A 19,587-nucleotide genomic window follows, 5' to 3' on the forward strand; every position below is an offset into this window, starting at 1 on the left:
TTTGAGTGTAAGTTTTCTATATGAATGTACTGTGACCTCTTTTCCCTATGAAAAACTGTTATTTATAATAAAAAAAAACTACCTACACACAGACATTTGAAACTATAATTGTTACTAAAGGCCTAGAAACATCTCTTCGCTTTGAATTTCAAATGCATGGCTTAGTGATGTCAGTTATACAATTTTATCTGAAACCAACCTTTTTGAAGTCTTCAATCTTTATCGAACACTAATCTTCCGAACACCAAATTTTGCAAAGTCCATAACATCAATAAAAACATCAAACATATCTTCTGAAGTTGAAAATATTAACTTATCTCCAAAATACAAAGTCAAAAAATCTATTGACTGCATTTGATTTATAGCTTGTCGAAAATGCAGGCTAACAAGATAATAGATATTTTCCACTTTCATATTGTCAACAAACTATACTTATCTTTTTCAATGATATCAATACATAACAATATAATTAACATAAATTCTTATCTTTTTGAATGACACGGAAAAAAAATCATTCTTATAGACAAATTGGTTTAAGGGTATAATTAGAACGAAAAATAACAACTTGAAATAATATATATTTGGTTAGATATAGTATTGATAAATCGTAGGAATATCTTCAAGCATCTACTATGAGGCTAAATACAATATTATGGACTAAAGTAAAAAAAAAAAACAATATTGAATTTGTATTGGTACGAACAACAATAAATTTTAGTAAGAAAACAATGTAAATATATACAGTCCTTAATTAAAAATAAATTGACAAGCTCCTCGTGGAGAAAAAATTAATATTCATCTCCATAAAAAAGAATAAATGAAACATAATTTTGTGTGTATGTTTAGAGGACAGTAATACTGATTTTATATTTCAGGAGCGCACATAATTTGACTCTTTCAATATGGCTTCTTTCTTTTTTTTGTTTTTTTGTTTTTGTCAAAAATATGGCTTCTTAATCAAATTATGAGTCTCGATCACCTTAGCTCAGTTGACAAGCATAATGCATAATATGCCAGGTCTATGGTTCGAACACCTAACAACACAAAAACAAAAAAAAAAAAAATCAAATTAAGAAACTTCATTCAGACTACATTGTATGCGAGTATATATATTTTTTTTGGTAAAAGTATGCGAGTATAATTCATTTCTTAAAATTGGAAAACTAAATATTTTTATTGATTCAATTGATATTAATTATCACCATTTTACAATGGATCTATGATAATTTAACTTAGTATCTTCGAAGTATAAGGTTAAACTTTTAATACTAAACTAAAATCTCAAATTTAGAAACTAGTTTTTGTTCCGTATGTCGATGTCTCTCCTTTTTTGACTCCTTTTTTGGTTGGGGCGATTTCTCTCCCTTTTCAATAATCATGATATCTCGAAACCGGTGTTGTTGATCCAAATACTCATCTTTCCAAGTCAATGCCTCTTCATTCTTGCGATTGATCCACTATGTAGATGATGATTGTAGTGGACAACCATCCTTCAAATAAATAAGGACAAAATGATTGGGAATTAAGCCAAGGCACATTATGGGAGTTTTTTGCTTCGCCGGTGGTTACCCTATTAGTGGGAAAAAAGATACTGAAGTTCCAATTTTATGATTTGTCAACAAGACCACACACCTATTGTAATAATTAGCCACAATGTGTCTCATGTTCGGAAACGCAACCACTTATCAACAAGTGCAATACCTCCACTATTTGGGGGACGATGTAAGCCATTTAAAATGTAGTTATAACGATCCTCACCCGCATATACTCCCACATAATCATTTCTATGATCTTTCATCTCTTGAATAAGATGTCTACGAATCATGATATGACTATCTTCGGTCAATCCCAAGAACTCGGCTATAGTCCGAAATCCACAATGTCCATCGCCTATAACATCCACCACTTTTTCCTTAAATGGAAGCATGAACTTTGACATATAATCCATAGGGCTCAAAACCGGAATAGACGTTGTAACCGAAATTGGCTTTGGAAACCGAGTAGGTGGTGGAAGTGGGGAACATGATGTTTTACCAAGACGAGCACCTTTCATTTTAGGAAATGATGACGTTGTTGGTGACGGTGACGGTTGACTATCCAGATATTTGGAATCAACAAGCTCCCACGAAGAAGGGATTCAACTAGTCGATGCCACTTTTGCTCTAGGCCTCGCAATATCCACTTTTTCTTGGCTCCCTTGGTTTAAACTATCCGTGGTGGTGGAGACAGGATTGTGGTGTCAGGAAATGCCAACTACTGAAAAACCTCTTTCATTTCTAGCTTCATTTGATAAGGGACTTTCTTGAGACGTTCTTGAATACCATTCCACTCATCCTCGACAGAAATACCATCTTCATTACTTTCTTGACCCATACATAACCTATGCCAATGATGTTGTATCTCATCCAATAAAGTAGGCTTGTCGTCACAGATTTTAGTAACAATAAAGCATGCACATAGTAGCCCATATGATGTCCTTTGAGCACAACCATAAATTTTCTTGTCCATACTCAATAGTCCTCTACAACGTTTGAGTGTAAGTTTAGATGCGACTAGTTTGAGTGTAAGTTTTCTATATGAATGTACTGTGACCTCTTTTCCCTATGAAAAACTGTTATTTATAATAAAAAAACTACCTACACACAGACATTTGAAACTATAATTGTTACTAAAGGCCTAGAAACATCTCTTCGCTTTGAATTTCAAATGCATGGCTTAGTGATGTCAGTTATACGATCTTATCTGAAACCAACCTTTTTGAAGTCTTCAATCTTTATCGAACACTAATCTTCCGAACACCAAATTTTGCAAAGTCCATAACATCAATAAAAACATCAAACATATCTTCTGAAGTTGAAAATATTAACTTATCTCCAAAATACAAAGTCAAAAAATCTATTGACTGCATTTGATTTATAGCTTGTCGAAAATGCAGGCTAACAAGATAATAGATATTTTCTACTTTCATATTGTAAACAAACTATACTTATCTTTTTCAGTGATATCAATACATAACAATATAATTAACATAAATTCTTATCTTTTTGAATGACACGGAAAAAAAAATCATTCTTATAGACAAATTGGTTTAAGGGTATAATTAGAACGAAAAATAACAACTTGAAATAATATATATTTGGTTAGATATAGTATTGATAAATCGTAGGAATATCTTCAAGCATCTACTATGAGGCTAAATACAATATTATGGACTAAAGTTAAAAAAAAACAATATTGAATTTGTATTGGTACGAACAACAATAAATTTTAGTAAGAAAACAATGTAAATATATACAGTCCTTAATTAAAAATAAATTGACAAGCTCCTCGTGGAGAAAAAAATAATATTCATCTCCATAAAAAAGAATAAATGAAACATAATTTTGTGTGTATGTTTAGAGGACAGTAATACTGATTTTATATTTCAGGAGCGCACATAATTTGACTCTTTCAATATGGCTTCTTTCTTTTTTTTTGTTTTTTTGTTTTTGTCAAAAATATGGCTTCTTAATCAAATTATGAGTCTCGATCATCTTAGCTCAGTTGACAAGCATAATGCATAATATGCCAGGTCTATGGTTCGAACACCTAACAACACAAAACCAAAAAAAAATAAAAAATCAAATTAAGAAACTTCATTCAGACTACATTGTATGCGAGTATATATATTTTTTTTGGTACAAGTATGCGAGTATAATTTATTTTTTAAAATTGAAATACTAAATATTTTTATTGATTCAATTGATATTAATTATGACCATTTTACAATGGATCTATGATAATTTAACTTAGTATCTTCGAAGTATAAGGCTAAACTTTTAATACTAAACTAAAATCTCAAATTTAGAAACTAGTTTTTGTTCCGTATGTCGATGTCTCTCCTTTTTTGACTCCTTTTTTGGTTGGGCGATTTCTCTCCCTTCTCAAAAATCATGATATCTTGGAACCGGTTTTGTTGATTCAAATATTCATCTTCCCAAGTCAATGCCTCTTCATTCTTGTGATTGATCCACTATGTAGATTATGGAGGTCGTGGACAACCATCCTTTAAAAAAATAAGCACAAAATGATTGGGAATTAAGCCATGGCACATGATGGGAGTTTTTTGCTTCGTCGTTGGTTGCCGTCTCAGTGGGAAAAAAGATTCCGAAGTTTATTCATGATTTGTCAACAAGACCACACATGTATTGTAATAATTAGCAAAATGTGTCTCATGTCTGAAAATGTCAACCACTTATCAACAAGTGCAATACCTCCACTATTTGTGGGAGGATGTAAGCTATTTAAAATGTAGTTATAACGATCCTCACCCGCATATACTCCCAAATAATCATTTCTATGATCTTTCAACTTTTGAATAAAATGTCTACGAATCATGATATGACTTTCTTCGGTCATTCCCAAGAACTCGGCTATAGCCCGAAATCCACAATGTCCATCGCCTATAACATCCATCACTTTTTCAATAAATGGAACCATGAACTTTGACATATAATCAATAGGGCTCAAAACTAGAATAGAAGTTGGAACCATAATAGGTTTTGGAGCCGAAATAGGCATTGGAAACCGAGTAGATGGTGGAAGTGGGGAACGCGATGTTTTACCAAGACGAGCACCTTTCCTTTTACCAAATGATGACGTTGTAGGTGACACTGACGGTTGTCTATCCGGATTTTTGAAATCAACACGCTCCCACGAAAGAAGGAATTCGACTAGTCGATGCCACTTTTTCTCTAGACCTCGCAATATCCACTTTTTTCTTGGCTCCCTTGGTTGGTTCTTTTTGTGGTGGTGGAGACAAGCTTGTGGTTTCAGGAAATGCCAACTTCCGCAAAACTTCTTTCATTTCTAGCTTCATTTGATAAGGGACTTTCTGGAGTCGTTCTTGAATACTATTCCACTCCTCCTCGACAGAAAACCATCTTCATTCCTTTCTTGACCCATACATAACCTATGCCAATGATGATGTCTCTCCTCCAATAAAATAGGCTTGCCGTCACGAATGTTGTAGCAATAAAGCATGCTCATGGTAGCCCATATGATGTCCTTTGAACACAACCACAAATTTCCTTGTCCATACAAAATGTTCCCCTACAACGTTTGAGTGTAAGTTTAGATGCGGATAGTTTGAGTGTAAGTTTTCTATATGAATGTATTGTGACCTCTTTTCCCTATGAGAAACTGTTATTTATACTAAAAAAACTACCTACACACAGACATTTGAAACTATAATTCTCACTAACGGCCTAGAAACATCTCTTTGCTTTGAATTTCAAAAGCATGCCCTAGTGATATCAGTTATTTGATCTTATCTGAAACCAACCTTTTTGAAGTCTTCAATCTTTATCGAACAGTAATCTTCCTAACGCTATAGTTTGCAAAGTCCATAACTTCCACAAAAACATCAAACATATCTTCTGAAGTCGAAAATATTAACTTCTCTCCAAAATACAAAGTCGAAAACTCTATTGACTGCATTTAATTTAGCTTGTCGAAAATGCTGGTTAAGAAGATGATAGATAGTTTTTTATAAACAAATTTGTTTAAGGGTATAATTAGAATTAGACAACACGAAATAATATATATTTTTTTAGATATAATATTGATAAATCGTACGAATATCTTGAAGCATCTACTATTATGCCAAATGCAATATTATGGACTAGAGTTACAAAAAAAAAAAAAACAATAATGAATTTGTATTGGTACGAATAACAATATATATTCATCCCCATAAAAAAGAATAAAAGAAACATAATTTTGCGTGTATGTTTTAGAGGAGAGTAATACCGATTTTATATTTCAGTAACGCAGATAAATGACCATAATACCTCTCTTAACTGTTGCCGGTTTCCTATTCCTCGACAGTTCTCTGCCGTCGGCTCTATCAGCATTTAAGTACCGCCGCATCCATCGGCAGTTACCTGCCGAGAAAAACAATTATGAGACAGTGGCTTCTCAATAATTCAACCAAACCATTTTGGCCTGTTTTTTACCTGTTATTCAACCAGAGCATTTCCAGAGGCAATACAACTCATACACCATTTATACTTAGTCATAAACAAGAGGAATACATTATCTTTTACAGTTGTCCATAATTAAATCAATCCGACATTTTGTTAAAATTACAGGAATGTTTGAAATTCATGAAAACATTAAAGAGTGTCCATAAATGATGAGTAAAACCGCAAGTGCATGGTTCTACTGAAGTAGTAAAACGAGTATCGTTCCGACAGAGAGTTATGAATTCCATTAACTTTTAACAATGATTATATTGAAAGTTTAAAAGGCAGAAAGTTGTATTTTTGTTTAATTAAAAGAAAATAACAATAATAAAATTAAAGTGTCTTGGAATTATTGGTTCATCAAAATAACAAGCCCTTCACAAACAAATTCTAAACCAGAATCTTATATTGGATTTACTTTCTAAAGACAAGTTTCTCTTAAGCCTATCACATCTCCTTTCGGTTTCAGTAAGTGTGTTCCTCTAGCAACCACGCATATTCTCATGGTTGATTGCTATTGGAATCCTTGAAGAACGAAACTTTATTTGTCTCAAGTTTTGCTACACTATTCCCATGTTTCACAATCCTTGTCTAATTTCACTTGTTCCAATATCAAAACTCCACTATCGCTTTATGAATTGATATTTGTGATGATGAATTAACAAATACTAACCCTCCTCTTTGGCTTCATGAGTCTGATATTTGTTAATTCATTATAATAACGTAATAACCGGTAAAAAAGTATAATTCTCCGGTGGTTGCCTTCTTAGTGGAAAAAATATTTCGAAGTTATTTCATGATTTGTCAACAAGACTACACACCTATTGTAATAATTAACAAGAATGTGTCTCATGTTCGGAAATGCCAACCATTTATGAACAAGTGCAATACCTCCACTATTTGTTGGAGGATGTAAGCCATTTAAAATGTAGTTATAACGATCCTCACTAGCATATACTCCCACATAATCATTTTAATGATCTTTCAACTCTTGCATAAGATGTCTACGAATCATGATATGACTTTCTTCGGTCAATCCCAAGAACTCGGCTATAGCCCGAAATCCACAATGTTCATCACCTATAACATCCACCACTTTTTCAATAATTGGAACCATGAACTTTGACATATAATCAATAGGGCTCAAAACCGGAATAGGCTTTGGAGCCGAAATAGGCTTTAGAAACCGAGTAGGTGGTGGAAGTGGGGAACGTGATGTTTTACCAAGACGGGCACCTTTTCTTTTAGGAAATGATGACGTTGTTGGTGACGGTGACGGTTGACTATCCGAATTTCGGGAATCAACACGCTTCCACGAAGAAGAGATTCGACTAGTCGATGCCACTTTTGCTCTAGACCTCGCAATATCCACTTTTTCTTGGCTACCTAGGTTGGTACTTTTTGTGGTGGTGGTGACAAGATTGTGGTGTCAGGAAATGCCAACTTCCGCAAACTTCTTTCATTTCTAGTTTCATTTGATAAGGGACTTTCTGGAGACATTCTTCAATACCATTCCACTCCTCCTCAACAGAAAAACTATCTTCATTACTTTCTTGACCCATACATAACCTATGCCAATGATGGTGTATCTCATCCAATAAAAGAGGCTTGCCGTCACGGATTTTGTAGCAATAAAGCATGCCCATGGTAGCCCATATGATGTCCTTTGAACACAACCACAAATTTCCTTGTCCATACACAATGTTCCCCTACAACGTTTGAGTGTAAGTTTAGATGCGGGTAGTTTGAGTGTAAGTTTTCTATATGAATGTATTGTGACCTCTTTTCCCTATGAGAAACTGTTATTTATACTAAAAAAACTACCTACACACAGACATTTGAAACTATAATTCTCACTAACGGCCTAGAAACATCTCTTCGCTTTGGATTTCAAAAGCATGCCCTAGTGATATCAGTTATTTGATCTTATCTGAAACCAACCTTTTTGAAGTCTTCAATCTTTATCGAACAGTAATCTTCCTAACGCCATAGTTTGCAAAGTCCATAACTTCCACAAAAACATCAAACATATCTTCTGAAGTCGAAAATATTAACTTCTCTCCAAAATACAAAGTCAAAAACTCTATTGACTGCATTTAATTTAGCTTGTCGAAAATGATGGCTAACAAGATGATAGATATTTTCCACTTTCATATTGTAAACAAACTATACTTATCTTTTTCAATGATATCAATACCTAAAAACTATAAATAACATAAATTCTTATCTTTCTGAATGACACAAACAAAATAACATTTTTATAAACAAATTTGTTTAAGGATATAATTAGAACTAAAAAAGACAACTCGAAATAATATATATTTTTTTAGATATAATTTTGATAAATCGTACGAATATCTTGAAGCATCTACTATTATGCCAAATGCATTATTATGGACTAGAGTTAAAAAAAAAACAATAATGAATTTGTATTGGTACGAATAACAATATATATTCATCCCCATACAAAAGAATAAAAGAAACATAATTTTGCGTGTATGTTTTAGAGGAGAGTAATACCGATTTTATATTCCAGGAACGCAGATAATTTGACTCTTTCATTTTGGCTTCTTTCAATATGGCTTCTTAATTAAATTAAGAGTCTCCGTCGCCTTAGTTCAGTTGGCAAGTATAATGCATAATACTCCATCCGTTTTCAAATACATGTCTAATTTTTGCAATGTGCACTATTCACTTGACTTACTTTGATCATATTTTTTTAACTAATGTATAAATACAAATATCAACATGTAAGATGTTGTTTGATTTGCCTCGACAAATATTTTCAAAATATTAAATTTTATTTTTTACTTTTGATAATTAAAGATATTAACGGTTAAAATTATGCATTGACATATGTGAAGTGGTTGACTTGGACATGTATTTTGAAACGGAGGGAGTATATGTCAGGTCCGAGGTTCGAACCTCAAACAACACATAAAAAACAATAAAATTCAAAAACTTCATTCAGACTACAATGCATGCGAATATAATTTATTTTTTAAAATTGGAAAACTAAATTTTTTAATTAATTAAATTGACATTAATGACCATTTTACAATAGATCTATGATTATTTAACTTAGTCTCTTTGAAGTATAAGGCAAAACTTTTAATACTAAACTAGAACCTCAAATTTAGAAACTAGTTTTTGTTTCGTAGGTCGATGTTCGCGCACTAATAAGTTCCAAAAAGCTCCTTACAAAAGGAGTTTGTGGAGCTTGAGTGTAGGAGCGAACAAATCCAAGGAGAACAACCAAAGAGACATATGACATGGGAGACCACAAACCAATGGTGCACAACCACCAGGGTCCGTGGCGATAGAGCTCACAAACCAATGGTGCACAACCACCAGGGTCTGTGGTGATAGAGCCCGCGAGCCAATGGTCCACAACCAATAAGGTTCACGAGACAAGGATACACGACCCAATGATGCAAAAATGGCAGGATCCGTAGTAAGAAAATTGTGGAAATTTGCTGCTCACACACTTAATAAGGCTGAAGCACACCATTAAATGACCATAATACCTCTCAGCGGTTAACTGCTGCCGGTTTCCTATTTTTCGGCAGTTAACTGTCGCCGGCTCTATCAGCATTTAAGTACCGCCGGATCCATCGGCAGTTACCTGCCGAGGAAAACAATAATGACACAGTGGCTTCTGCATAATTCAACCAAGCCATTTTCGGCCTGTTTTTTACCTGTTATTCAACCAGAGCATTTCCAGAGAAAATACAATTCATACACCATTTATACTTAGTCATAAACAAGAGGAATACATTATCTTTTACAGTTGTCCATGATTAAATCAATCCGACATTTTATTAAAATTACATGAATGTTTGAAATTCATGAAAACATTAAAGAGTGTTCATAAATGATGAGTAAAACCGCAAGTGCATGGTTCTACTGAAGTAGTAAAACGAGTATCGTTCCGACAGAGAGTTATGAATTCAATTAACTTTTAACAATGATTATATTGAAAGTTTAAATGGTAGAAAGTTGTATTTTTGTTTAATTAAAAGAAAATAACAATAATAAAATTAAAACGGCTTGGGATTATTGGTTCATCTAAATAACAAGTCCTTCACAAACAAACCCTAAACCAGAATTTTATATTGGATTTACTTTCTAAAGACAAGTTTCTCTTAAGCCTATCACATCTCCTTTCGGTTTCAGTAAGTGTGTTCCTCTAGCAACCACGCATATTCTCATGGTTGATTGCTATTGGAATCCTTGAAGAACAAAACTTTATTTGTCTCAAGCTTTGCTAGACTATTCTCATGTTTCGCAATCCTTGTCTAATTTCACTTGTTCCAATATCAAAACTCCACTTTCGCTTTATGAATTGATATTTGTGATGATGGATTAACAAATACTAACCCTCCTCCTTCGCTTCAAGAGTTTGATATTTGTTAATTCATTATAATAACGTAATAACCGGTAAAAAAGTATAATTCTCCGGTGGTTGCCTTCTTAGTGGAAAAAATATTCCGAAGTTATTTCATGATTCGTCAACAAGACTACACACCTATTGTAATAATTAACAAGAATGTGTCTCATGTCCGGAAATGCCAACCATTTATGAACAAGTGCAATACCTCCACTATTTGTTGGAGGATGTAAGCCATTTAAAATGTAGTTAGAACGATCCTCACCAGCATATACTTCCACATAATCATTTTAATGATCTTTCAACTCTTGCATAAGATGTCTACGAATCATGATATGACTTTCTTCGGTAAATCCCAAGAACTCGGCTATAGCCCGAAATCCACAATGTTCATCACCTATAACATCCACCATGAACAATTGGTGGTGGAGCCGAAATAGGCTTTAGAAACCGAGTAGGTGGTGGAAGTGGGGAACAATAGGGCTCATAACCGGAATAGGCTTTGGAGCCGAAATAGGCTTTAGAAACCGAGTAGGTGGTGGAAGTAGGGAACGTGATGTTTTACCAAGACATGCACCTTTTCTTTTAGGAAATGATGACGTTGTTGGTGACGGTGACGGTTGACTATCCGAATTTTGGGAATCAACACGTTTCCACGAAGAAGAGATTCGACTAGTCGATGCCACTTTTGCTCTAGACCTCGCAATATCCACTTTTTTCTTGGCTACCTAGGTTGGTACTTTTTGTGGTGGTGGTGACAAGATTGTGGTGTCATGAAATGCCAACTGCTGCAAAACCTCTTTCATTTCTAGCTTCATTTGATAAGGGACTTTTGAGACGTTCTTGAATACCATTCCACTCCTCCTCGACAGAAAACCATCTTCATTACTTTCTTGACCCATACATAACCTATGCCAATGATGGTGTATCTCATCCAATAAAATAGGCTTGTCGTAACGGATTTTTGTAGCAATAAATCATACTCATGGTAGCCCATATGATGTCCTTTGAACACAACCACAAATTTCCCTGTCCATACACAATGTTCCCCTACAACGTTTGAGTGTAAGTTTAGATGCTGATAGTTTGAGTATAAGTTTTCTATATGAATGTGTTGTGACCTCTTTTCCCTATGAAAAACTGTTATTTATACGGAAAAAATTACCTACACACAGACATTTGAAACTATAATTGTCACTAACGGCCTACAAACATCTCTTCGATTTGAATTTCAAAAGCATGCGTTAGTGATGTCAGTTATACAAAGGATAATATTATTTTTTCTTTTTTTGTAATGTGTCATGCATACCAAAGTTTCCCCTTTGCTTTCATCGAAATTTAGTAAAAAATAACACCATGTGGGATATAAACGACACGTAATTTTTTATATTATTATTAATTTTTATTTTTTGTCAAGGTTATTATTATTATTATTATTATTTTACAACAGTAATTATTATTTTCTTTTACATGTGCGATATAGTATTTCTATATGAATATTTGGATAAACATGAATGATTTTTCTATACATGCAAATCAACTTCAAACCTACCCTCTCTTAAACAAAAAATAAAAAACTCCAAACCTACCCTTTGAAAAGTCTATAAATAGAAGTTTAACCCATGAACCAATTACAAAACAAACACACACATCTATCATTGAAACTTCACAAACCATGAAATCAACATTATTTACCTTTTCTCTCCTCCTCTTTTCCTTTACCTACTTTCCATTAGCTTTTACTGAAACTGTTGAAGACATAAATGGAAACCCCGTATTTCCTGGTGGCAAATACTATATTGCACCACTTATATCTAAAGGAGGAGGTGGTGGATTGAAGCTTGGTAAGACAGGAGACTCAGAATGTCCAGTTACTGTCCTACAAGATTTTTCTGAGGTTGTTAGAGGCTTACCAGTTAGATTTACCATAATAGTAAAACGTGGTGTCATCTTTACAACTGATGAAGTAGATATTGAGTTTGTTAAGAAACCAAAGTGTGCTGAATCTGCCAAATGGGTGCTTGCTCATGATGATTTCCCTACATCTTGGGTAGGTATTGGTGATAATATTGATGCTTTTCAAGGTAAATTTAAAATTGAGACACTTGGTTCAGGATCAGGAGCATACAAGCTTGTGTATTGTCCATTGTTCAGTGCTCCACCTGGTGCATGTAGTGATATTGGGAGGTATAGAGATGAGAATGGATGGCGTTTGGTCCCAACTGAAAATGATCCCTTTAGGGTTGTATTTATTGATGCTACTGAATCTGAAAAAGCTGTAGTTTGAATCAAATTTCCAAGCTAGGGTTACTGAATAATATTTATGTAATAAAAATAGCTCTATTAGGGTTGTGCATCTTACAGGCCCCCTTATAAAGAGCTTGTGTAAATAAGTCTTTTGTTCTTAAAGATATTTGAATTTTGGTTATGTTCATTGAATTTTAGGTTGACTTTCTTGTTTATTCCAATTATATCCTTAAGTAAATTTTCCTATAATAATATTATATTGTTCCTGTTATTAAATACATAAAATACCAAAAAAAAATCTTTCACACCACAGTATCTCTTCACCGTACATCCAATTAAAAATGAATTATAGCTTACTAGATTGTCTCTTCCCTTCAATCGATCATCCATTCCTTCAATCCATCATCGTTTCATCTTGAATTCATCATCCTTCATCGTTTACGTTTAATTTCCTTTACATCCAGATTGCATGTTCGCTTTTTTGTGCCTTGAAACTTAATAGTCATTTCCTCACTTGTCCATTCAAAAAAAGTCACTTTCTCACTTATGATAAAGTATTTTGTCAGACATCTAGATTTGTCTTTAAGTATTTTGTTTAGGTTGTTTAGTATTATTATGACTAATAAAAAACATTTGTCATGTAAGATTTTAGTCATTTATGTAAAAGTATTTTGTGGACTTAAAATTTTGAGTTATTTATGACTATATGCAATTTATAACATATATTAGTATTATTTTTGTTTTGGTGGAATCCATCGATTTTGATTGCGAATTTACGATTTTGGATTTTCCTACCCTATATCGATTCTACAAAACTAGTTAAGTAAAATTCTTCAATTTTGATTGCGATTTTACGATTTTCGATTTTGCTATTCCTTTCAACCTCTGTTAATTTATAGAGCTAATTTGCATGAGAAATATTTAATCACGTTTATCTAGATTTGGATGTAAAATTACTATATATTATCGTAAATAAAAGATTAATGGAGTTTGAGTTTTTGTATATACAAACAAGTATATGATAGTTGAGGGTAGGTTTGTGTACGTGACTGATAAATGATTTACTTCAAAAAATGTTTTACCACTGAACTTCACTGTTAGACCTGAATTGACAACAAAGATACCACAATTTTAGATAAATTATGAAAAAAACCATGCTAATTTTGATGGATTAAGGTTGTAACTATTATTTTGATTTTTGATGAATTGATGATATAGTTTAGAAAATAGTCATGTAAGACATTTGATAAACATTAACCAATATGGTGAAAAATGAGGTTTTTTTGTTTATTTTGATAATGTGAGAAATAAGGTTCACTGGTTCAGTCCAACGTTGTTGATTCCTGGTGCAATTTTTCCTTGAATTTACATGAGACAAACCATATAATGTAGTAACATGAGGTTTATTTTCTTTTGTTGATCACTAATTTTGTAATTTATTGTATCTGATAACTCGTCCATGTTTACTGAACTTTCATGTATTCTAAACGATAGCATGACGGTTTATATCGAACGGTTGATCACTATTATTTTAATTTATAATGTATTAGTTTTGAGTTAGTAATTGATGATTTCAAGTTAGTTTTTATTTTAATTTTCTAAGGTTTTTTTTTTTTTAGCAAATTTTCTAAGGTGTTTTTGATGAAACTTTGTGTTTAGCGTTTATTACAACATAAAGTTTATGTTTATATATTAGAGTATATTTTGCTGGTCCACCCACGATATTTTTTATAGCTCCGCCACTGTCACTGTCAAGAGCTGACTTTGATATCATCTATTACTTTCAATCGGTGATATGTCAGATAAGAGTGATATGATAAATATGATATGCCGGTGATGTGACAAAAAATTATACAAAGCAACTTGAATCTTGAAAAAATATAGAAGTATAGATATACCCACTCTTGTCAACATTGTTCGATCGATATGATAAAAATTTGTATTTTTTTAATCATATCCATTGATAATTTGATTTATTGTCATTTTAAAAAAATAGATTTAAGTAGTCATTTTGAGCGACTAAATTATACGCATAAAGACTTTGATTTAAAAAAATAGATTTAAAAAAATATATATTTTTGTATAAAAAATAGTATTGTCACAATTAAAATATATAGATACACACGTGTAGGTGCATGTACAAGCTAGATAAGGGATACGGTCACAATGTTTTAGCAGCCAAGATAAGATAGGATCAATTGACTAAAAATCCTTTAGTTTTTATTTTTTAATATTTTCCTTGCTATATATTTTTGGCGGCATCAGTAAAAAATAATTAGCAGCCCCCTTAAAATAATTGTGATTTTTTTACAGAATAAACCATATTCATTCTTTGAAATTGATTTAGTGCAATGATATAATACAAATTTAAAGTTGGTAAAAACAAAAAAGATATATATGCAAATAAACTCACATTATCCATGTTAATAGCATAAAACGACATAGTACATATGCATACAAATATATTTGTATTCAAGCCACCGAAATACTCATGTTTCCGAATCTGCGACGTTTTATCACGCAAAATTCATTGATTGAAATATGCGGGTCAAAGTTAAAGAGTCAAATATAGTAGTATTTTATATTAAAAATTGTGTAATCAATGCAATAAAAGCTTAATCCTGCCAAGGCCGGTCCCAAGCTCGGGTAAAAGGAGAGGGTTGTGTTAGGCCTCGACAGCCAACGTAAAACTTTGTTGAATCTCTATGACATGAACCAAATACAAAATAGTGTGAATTTTAGGTCGTTGCCCGGAAGCAACGCGCTGTATAGCTCGAGTGCAGTGTCAAATGAACAAGGGCCGCTACATCGCCGCCTGGATGTAGTGAAAAATAAGTAAGGGTTCCCACATCTTCGTGAACGGGTGCGGGTAAAGAAGCTAGTTCATGAGAGTAGGATTCGTTTTGGAACATGGAATATAGGTACTCTTACGGGCAAATCTATGGAAGCAGTAGACACTATGTGCCTACAAGAAACTAAATGGGTGGGGAAAAAGGCGAAAGAATTAGATAGTTCAGGATTTAAGCTTTGGTACACGGGCTATTAGCGCTTATGCACCTCAAGTAGGGTTAGAAGAACACCTTAAAGTAAAGTTTTGGGAGGATCTAGAAGGCTTAATTTAGGATAGCCCATTAGGAGAAAAGATTTTTCTAGGAGGGGATTTAAATGGGCATGTATGGAGTGTTTCGAGAGGTTTCGAGGGCGTGAATGGGGGGTATGGTATCGGGGCGTGAATGGGGGGTATGGTATCGGGGAGTTAAATGCGGAGGGTAATTCGATCTTAGATTTTTCATTGGCTTTTGATCTTACTATAGTTAATACGTGCTTTAGGAAAAGAGAGGACCATCTCATCACTTATAAGAGTGGGGCCTCATGTTCTCGGATGGATTTCTTTCTCATTAGGAAAACAGACAGGAAGATCTGTTTAGACTGTAAAGTCATACCTGGAGAGATCTTAACTACCCAACATAGAGTAATGGTAATGGATGTAAGGGTTAAGAGAATGGCAAAGACAAGAGATCGTAGCGGGGCTCTGTGAATCAAGTGGTTGCATTTAAAGGGTGAAAAACAAAGGATCTTCCAACACGAGATATTAGAGGGAGGTTTCAGGCAACCACATGGAAGCGCTCATGATATGTGGGAGAGGATGGCTCATGAAATTCAGAAGGTGGCAAAAGAGACGTTGGGAGAATCTTGAGGTTTTGGACTTAGGGTTAAAGAATCTTGGTGGTGGAATGACAGTGTTCAGAGTAAAGTCCGGATCAAAAGAGATTGTTTTAAAGATTGGTCTAGGTGTAAAAATGCCAAAACTTGGGATAAATATAAAATAGCTAGGAAAGAGGCTAAGAAGGCAGTGAGCGAAGCGAGAACTCAAGCATTTGAATGATTATACCTATCTTTAGGTACCAAGGAGGGAGAGAAATCTATATACAAGCTTGTGAAGGGACGAGAACGAAAGACAAGAGACCTAGACCAAGTGAAGTGTATTAAGGATGAGGAGGGTAGAGTTTTGGTTCAAGAAAGAGATATTAAGGATAGATGGAAGAAATATTTCCACAACTTATTTAATGAAGGATACGAGATCTTACCAGACTCTAACAGGTTAGACATCAGAGAGGAGGACCGGAACTATAACTATTATCGTCGGATTCAGGAGCACGAAGTGAAAGAACCGTTGAAAAGGATGAGTAATGGCAAGGCAGTTGGGCCCGAAAACATACCTATCGGAGTGTGGAAAAGTCATGGCGATGGAGGAATTGTGTGGCTCACAAAACTGTTCAACGAGATTATGAGGACGAAGAAAATGCCAGACGAATGAAGAAGAAGCACCTTAATTCCAATATATAAGAACAAGGGGGATATACAACATTGCGCGAATTATAAGGGAATTAAGCTAATGAGTCATACCATGAAGTTATGGGAAAGGGTAATTGAACGAAGACTAAGAACAGAGACTCACGTTACAAATAACCAATATGGTTTTATGCTTGGGAGGTTGACTATGGAAGCGATCTACTTACTTTGACGTGTGATGGAGCGATATCGGACGGATAAAAAAGACTTACACCTAGTTTTCATTGATTTGTAGAAGGCGTATGATAGAGTACCTAGAGAGATTTTGTGGAAAGCCCTGGAGAAGAAAGGGGTGAGGATTGCCTATATTAGAGCTATCCAGGATATGTATGTGGGAGCTTCGACTAGTGTGAGGAAGTAGGATGGGGATACCGTATATTTTCCCATAACAATAGGACTGCACCAAGGGTCAACCCTAAGTTTTTATCTTATTACTTTAGCTTTGGATGTACTTACGGAACACATTCAAGAGTTAGCACCGAGATGTATGCTTTTTGCAGATGATGTAGTCTTGCTTGGTGAGTCAAGGGAGGAGTTAAATGGGAGGCTAGATATCTAGAGGCAAGCCTTAGAAGCGTATGGTTTTCGCCATGAGTGGAAGCAAGACGGAGTATATGGAATGTAACTTCAGCAAAAGGAGAATTAGGTCTACCTAGGAGGTGAAAGTTGGAGATCATATCATACCACAAGTTACGCGGTTTAAATATATTGGGTCCACAGTACAAAACGACGGAAAAATAGAAGCAGATGTAAATCATCGTATCCAAGCTGGGTGGTTGAAATGGAGAAGAGCCTCGGGTGTTTTGTGCGATAAGAAAGTACCACTTAAGCTGAAAGGAAAGTTCTATTGGACAGCAGTCAAACTAAAAATGTTGTATAGTACAGAGTGTTGGGTGGTTAAGAGCCAACACGAGAGTCAAATAAGTGTAGCGGAGATGAGGATGTTGCGCTGGATGAGTGGTAGGACAAGACAGGATAGGATTAGGAATGACACCATTAGAGAGAGAGTGGGGGTAGCACCTATAGTAGAAAAGTTGGTAGAAAATAGGCTTAGATGGTTTGAACGTGTATAGAGAAGACCCGTAGATGCCGTTGTAAGAAGAGTAAATCAAATAGAGGGGAGTCAGGTTACAAGAGGTTGAGGAAGACCTAAGAAAACTATTAGAGAAACCATTAGAAAAATTTAGAGGTTAATGAGTTGGATCCAAATATGGTTTTTAATAGAATACTATGGCGACATTTAATCAATGTAGCCGACCCGACTTAGTGGGATAAAGACTTGGTTGTTGTTGTTGTTGTAATGCAATAAAAGCTTAAAAGTTCTCCTTTTAACATAAAATTCCCTTTTTTTTTTTTTTTTTCTTCCTTAACCACCGAAAACACCTATTAGCAAGACCTAGATTTAGATACACAAAAATTCTTTTCTCTATCATATTCGGTGTTCGAGTTTTACCTCTAAGCTTTCTAAACAAATAGACAACTCTCGTTAAATAATCTTTGAAAAATTTCAACTCAACACATTAGATGTTTTATTTTTTTTAAATGAAAAACTAAACTTAATCTATCTTTTTTTTTCTTATGTACTGGAAGGTAAATTCAATTTTGTGGAGAAGGTATTGATTGTTGTGAATTCGAATTAAAATACACACAAATAAACTTTGATGTGTCGAGTAAGGGTCAACTACAATTGATAAGTAAATAGATCGCAAGCAAAAGCAACAACAAAAACCACAATGGAACCGAAGAAAAAAGAAGATAAAAGAGTAGTAGAGAATAGGAACAACACACAATATTGTTTACCCAACTCGATTCAATACTAACCTATGATAACTAAATTTGTCAAGTGCATCAAACCATTTTCAAATAATAAAGTACTAAGTAAAATCGTTTCCACAAAGATTTTCGTTTCAACATAGGCAACTTGCGAAAAACTTGGGGGAGTTTGCAAGTTTGATTTGATTGCGCAAAACAATTGAGTTTTGATTGCAGAAAATTAAATGTTTTGTATTGCAAAACTTAACGGTGATTAGGATTCTTTGAATCTGCTCTATTCCTTATTGCAGTTATGAGATAAGGATTTTATTTCAATGATGAGTTCGTTGGATTGTTACATCCTTCTATTTGTTAAGTTACCCATGTTGATCACAATAAATTTATACGCACTCTACATGTATATATAGGGTCGTCAATCCTCACGAGATTTTCATGCCTACATAAGGTTGTTAGAGTGAGGCTTTACTCTCTCTCAGAGGTAATTGAAACATAAAAGAATTGTGATTTCTGAATTTTCATCTAAATATTTCAACTTCGTCTATGTATTGATGGTCGAATTTAAGCAAGTGTACCAAATTGTTAACCAAGTAGTAAAATGTAAGTAGGACATCTTACCCACAAGGATTGTCATTCTAATTCTAGGCAATTTGTGTTACTTGTTTAGAAATTGAAAACAATAAATAAAAAATAAGGGTGAGTTTGTGTAATTTGATCTGTTTGCTCAGAATCTGAAATAGGATCTAATTTAGGATCTGATTCTGATTTTGATGAAATATTTATGGAGAGAGGAGAGACAAGTAATTCAAAATCAAAAAGAGA

General features: G+C 33.9%; 1 protein-coding gene and 1 pseudogene across 1 annotated transcript; both read left to right on the forward strand.

The window, feature by feature from the left end:
• Window positions 1-12,009: 12,009 nt before the first annotated feature.
• Window positions 12,010-12,845, forward strand: LOC11443285 (kunitz-type trypsin inhibitor-like 2 protein). Its single transcript, XM_003619513.4, has one exon. It carries the CDS (start codon window positions 12,071-12,073, stop codon window positions 12,680-12,682), a length of 612 nt encoding a protein of 203 aa, XP_003619561.1. The 5' UTR covers window positions 12,010-12,070; the 3' UTR covers window positions 12,683-12,845.
• A 2,507-nt stretch (window positions 12,846-15,352) lies between these two features.
• On the forward strand, window positions 15,353-18,182 carry LOC112422806 (uncharacterized; annotated as a pseudogene).
• Window positions 18,183-19,587: the final 1,405 nt, after the last annotated feature.

The sequence above is a fragment of the Medicago truncatula genome, chromosome 6 (genome assembly GCF_003473485.1).
Source record: "Medicago truncatula cultivar Jemalong A17 chromosome 6, MtrunA17r5.0-ANR, whole genome shotgun sequence".
Classification (NCBI taxonomy): domain Eukaryota; kingdom Viridiplantae; phylum Streptophyta; class Magnoliopsida; order Fabales; family Fabaceae; genus Medicago; species Medicago truncatula.

Coding starts and splice junctions, on each gene's coding strand:
- LOC11443285 (XM_003619513.4), top strand. CDS start 12,071: ATGAAATCAACATTATTTACCTTTTCTCTCCTCCTCTTTTCCTTTACC.